Source organism: Cephus cinctus, unplaced genomic scaffold, assembly GCF_000341935.2.
Source record: "Cephus cinctus unplaced genomic scaffold, Ccin1 Ccin1_scaffold0833, whole genome shotgun sequence".
Classification (NCBI taxonomy): Eukaryota; Metazoa; Arthropoda; class Insecta; order Hymenoptera; family Cephidae; genus Cephus; species Cephus cinctus.
The window spans coordinates 11474-16132 of NW_014333424.1; the positions used below are offsets into that span (position 1 = coordinate 11474).

A 4659-nucleotide genomic window follows, 5' to 3' on the forward strand; every position below is an offset into this window, starting at 1 on the left:
CTCACGAAATAATCTTCACGTACTCATATGGCGAGCGGGCCATTATTTTCAAACCATCGGTGCCGATATCTACGAGTAACGACGACTCGGGCATTAAATGAGCTAGGGCGTACACACTCGTGGTCGTAATGAAGAGGGTGTCGTACCTCAATCTCCAAAGGGTCTTGCGCTGCGTGACCGTCCGAATAAACAGACTACGCGAGATCACCGACAGCGCTAGCAGTTGCAAAGACACGCTGATTGCGGAGCTCGATCGCCGCGGGGATGACGCCTCCAGGGACAACATATTCGACGATCATCGGCTGGTTTTGGAAAAGAAAGGCCTGTGGTCGCCAGCTCTTTATCAGTTATTGGTGGAGCTACTCTCCCTGTATAACCACGAGTACCTATCCTTCGTGCGGAGCACCACGGCTGCCCAGAACGGTCATGCTTAAGGGTTTATTCTCTTAATAAAATTGTACAGATACTGTTTCTTACAATATACGACATATATTTAAAAATACCTATTTTTTCTTTTTTTTTTGTTTCCTTCACCTCCATCTCCCCATATCTTGTCAATAATGGTAACGGGCGGTAGGAAATAAAACATTAAGCGTATTCCTCTATACAGGGCTCAGGCTAATCATCGAAAATGTATCACACCAAACAGCTTTATAATACATATAGCGTTTCTTACAAAAACACTGTGTTCTACTTCACCATGGGTCACTTACCTCCTTAGGATAATTAAAAATTACCGACCGGCGGTCACTGCATAATTACCGACCGTGATACGCCCCCTGGGGGAGATGCAACGCTGTTGCTGGGTGGTTTCGGGCCTTAGGACCGCGTGGTGGGAGGATCCACCACAGTGTCCCAGGGAATGGGAGAGCTGGTCACATAGACGAGGGGGTGGCGCCATAGTGCAGTGCGGGGGACCGGAGCGCGGTGCACTCTATGACTCCTTAGGATAGTGCTGGGGGTTTGTTGTGACGGCCAGGAGTGGTGTGTATCTACTCCCATAGAATATCTGAACAGCAGCCTTAACTCTTGTTATAAATTGATATAGGAAAACTGCTATTGACCTACATATAGTTATAATTTTCTTTTTCAATGTTTATTGTTATTTTTTAGGCTGATTTAAACCTGACTTTTCCTTATTGGGTTAAAAATTATTATCCTGAGAAATTGGAACCTTTGACGAAAATCAGTTATATTATTAAGATATGGAATCCTCTGTTGCAAAAATTGCGTGGTGGACCTTTGGTACGCGCAATCGTAGAATCGATGCGAAATAAAACCAAAGGTATCCTGAATCCCAATGCAAGGAAAATGTATATGTATAGCGGCCACGATGGTAGCGTTACTTCATTATTAGGAAGTCTGGGAGTGTGGGAATTGCAAATGCCTGATTATAATATTATGACCATGTTGGAATTACATGAAGATCAAAATGGTTGGAACGTTCAGGTAAATCATATATAAATTTTTGTAAGTTTTTATTGTTGTTTTATTTATATACTACATCATTATTTACAGATATTTTTGAGAAACTCTACAAAAGTCGAACCATATTCTCTAACCCTTCCAGGATGCTCTACGATTTGTCCGTTTAATGATTTTTTGGAGTTAGTGAAGTCAATAATCCCCGAGGACTGGGAATCCGAATGTCAAGTTGAAGATTCAAATTATATACCACCATCGCCATCACCTCCATAAAATGGTGACCACATATTTTCGAAACGAAATGTATAACACATCAATCGACTCCAGAACTTCTATGGCAGTTCTAACAGATTTTAATACCCATTGTGCCCAACAGCTTTACAGACCACGTCAGATGTAAAAAACCATATGGATCCCTTTTTATTAGTATCTCCTCTATGGTTGCAATTTGTAAAAAAATATTTTCATGCACCTAATTGGAAATACATTTGTGCATTGATTATGCCAACAGAGTCATAACCCATATAGTCAAGAAGTTGGGTATTGATTCTGTATTCATTAAGAGGTCTCCAAAAGAATTTTATAGATTTATATCCGTAAACACGTATATATTAGTAAAAATATATTAGTAAAAATTAGAAAATGGTGAGATCTATTGAAAGCGATATTGTTTAAATAAATATCAGTTGTAATTTTTTTTTCAAAATCATATATAAATTACTTTTTTTAAAGTTTTGTCAAATTGCCGAAGAAATATCTTTAATATTTTTATTGGACGCTCCGTCGCTAATTTGCACATACTTGTACAGTACGTAGGCATTGTTGTAGAAGCAATGCGCAACGGTGAGTATGGTTCTGTACAAAACGAATGCTCCCAAACAGAAGAGGCCCGTGATTTTGTCGTCGGAGAAGAAGAGCGTGGCATGATAAGAGTACTTGTCGGGATACGCTGCATCGCCATAGCTACCCAAAAGCGGAGACATATTTTCTATCAACAGAGGCGATTTATCGGCAATCGGTTTCATCGTCGTTGTCGCGGGTTTTTGCGTGGTTGTTGGTTTCTGAGTAGTCGCAGTGGGACGCATCGTCGTCATCGTTATCGTCGTAGTAGTAGAAGGAGTTGTAGTCGGAACAGTGATAGGAGTAGTAGTAGTGGTAGGTTTAGGAGTCGTGCATGGTCTAGTTACCGGGAAATCGGTAGACGGAGGAGGAGGAACATTTGGTATTTGTCGAGTTTCATTGTTCGATTGTTTGGGTAAATTTTTCATGCTACATTCAGCATCTTTGATCGTCGGCAAAGCGCTCGTACATCCATCGTTTACGAGGGACCGTGAAGTCGTATCATCGACTTCGGCGATACTGCTGCTGCTGTTTCGGCTATCGTTCTCTGCACTCTTGTCGCTATCGATACGTACGCTGTTGGCAGTAGTGGTGGTGGTGATGTTGGTATTATGAACACCATTATTTTCATCATCGTCGGCCAATTGCATCCATTCGGCGGAGCATGCAGTTATGGCGACAATGGCGAACCACAAGAGTATATTTTGACGTATGACGAATCGAGAAATAGGAAGAAGGAAGATTTAAAAGGATAACTTGAAAAACTACTTCTTCCTAAATATTTATTACTATATATAAGGTGAAAAAACGATACATGATCGATCGTTTGGTCAGTCGCCGTAATATCAAACATATGCGACTACAACTTTCGTCGTCGTCGTTCTCGATATCGTCGTAATCGTAATCGAGCAAATACGCGTTCTCCAAATCCGTGGTATTGAGCATGCACTTGTCGACGTATACCTCGGGGAACGGGCACGATGTACGTCGAGAAATGCTCGAATCATGGCCAATAGCACGGGTTTCGCCGAGATAGTCACGACGAATGGTTCATTGTTGCGTTTGACGTGAAACTTCATAACATTGAATACAGTCTTGAACATATTCTGATAGAACTTGAATAGATTGACGGTACTAAGTTGCAAGAGAACGGTAAAGTGAAAACACCAAAAATGTTTTTTAAAAAGAAAACGGTTACGCCAAGTATTAAAAGTGTAGCCATTTCATAAAAAATAAATCCTTGCTAAAAAAATACCAAGCAAAAATATTAAATCAAATCCAATAAATTAGCCAAGCAAAAATCCTGTGGTGTACTGGTATGTGTGAGGCACGGCCCGGCGAGAGGGCGCGACAAATGTAAGAGCGTGCGAACGAGTCAGTCGTTGAATTCGAGGCTCAAGCACACACGGTCTCCGTCAATGATAAATCGGAGGAAATAAAGGCTTCTGGTTGTGGTCAAGGGAGCCGATTTGTTCACAGGTTTCTTAAGACCTTTCCCGTACATTACAATCTCCTAGGTAGATGCTTAATAGACGTACATGTTTCTCTACAAAAAACTTGGTGTGCCAGCGACTAGCTCCAATAGACTGAATTTTTTCACGAAGAGACAGGTTAGGAAAAGCGATGTATTTATAAAAAAAAATATATTTATGTTTTATTACAAATCATTAACACGGACATCAATTATATCCACTATTATAACATGCACAGTCCGCAGAAACGATATGCGAACGACAAGCGCGAAATATGAGACGAACTCATAATAAGATAGTAGCCAACAGCTGAGGCCATATAAACAGAAGACTACACGTGTTCACTGGCTCGTTGCGCATGCGCGTCTCGACTCGTTATGCCTGTGTCGCGTCGAACCTCATACGTATATGCGAGGGGACAAATTTTTTAAGATTGTGTGAGAGCAGACAAATTGAGAAAAACATTTTTCGACAGACGGAGAAAGCAATTTCTCAGTATGTATTGTAACGTATTTCTTTAACTTGACCCGACACCGATAGCAAGACATACGGGAACGACTATCTGCGAGAACCAACCTACGTTACCTTCGGCCGTCCACCCGTCGTTCGTGCATCCGCAAGCCAGGCGGGCGCCAGTCAATTCTTTTTTCCCCGGAAACTGACGAGCCGGTATAAACTGGGAGTTGGGATGGAACAGGCCCAACTCCACCAAGAACGAGAGCTCTGACGGAACCTATCAGAAGAGGCGATAGGTTCCGAAGAGGCTTAACGGATCCTGTCGATTTTTGGGGACGCGTAAAATCGAGAAACGCAACCGTAGGTGCTGATCTTTGGGGTCGCGTAAAATCAGCAAACGCAACTGGATACACGAACGGGAGCGGACGGTTACGGAAATGCACGGCCGCTCAGGCTGCTAGGTTTG

General features: G+C 42.1%; 2 protein-coding genes across 2 annotated transcripts; one reads left to right on the top strand and one right to left on the bottom strand.

Annotated features, from left to right (window-relative positions):
• Window positions 1-1113: 1113 nt before the first annotated feature.
• Window positions 1114-2136, top strand: LOC107270790 (prostatic acid phosphatase; the record flags this gene model as incomplete). Its single annotated transcript, XM_015746117.1, is given in 2 exon segments — window positions 1114-1449; window positions 1519-2136. Coding segments are annotated over 2 exon segments (516 nt in total), but the record flags the coding sequence as incomplete, so codon positions are not given.
• A 26-nt stretch (window positions 2137-2162) lies between these two features.
• Window positions 2163-2915, bottom strand: LOC107270789 (salivary glue protein Sgs-3-like). Its single transcript, XM_015746116.1, has one exon. The coding sequence runs from the start codon at window positions 2913-2915 to the stop codon at window positions 2163-2165; it is 753 nt and encodes a 250-aa protein (XP_015601602.1).
• Between the last annotated feature and the right edge of the window lie 1744 nt (window positions 2916-4659).

Bases quoted from the DNA above. Each gene is read 5' to 3' on its own strand.
- LOC107270789 (XM_015746116.1), bottom strand. From the start codon at position 2,915: ATGCAATTGGCCGACGATGATGAAAATAATGGTGTTCATAATACCAAC.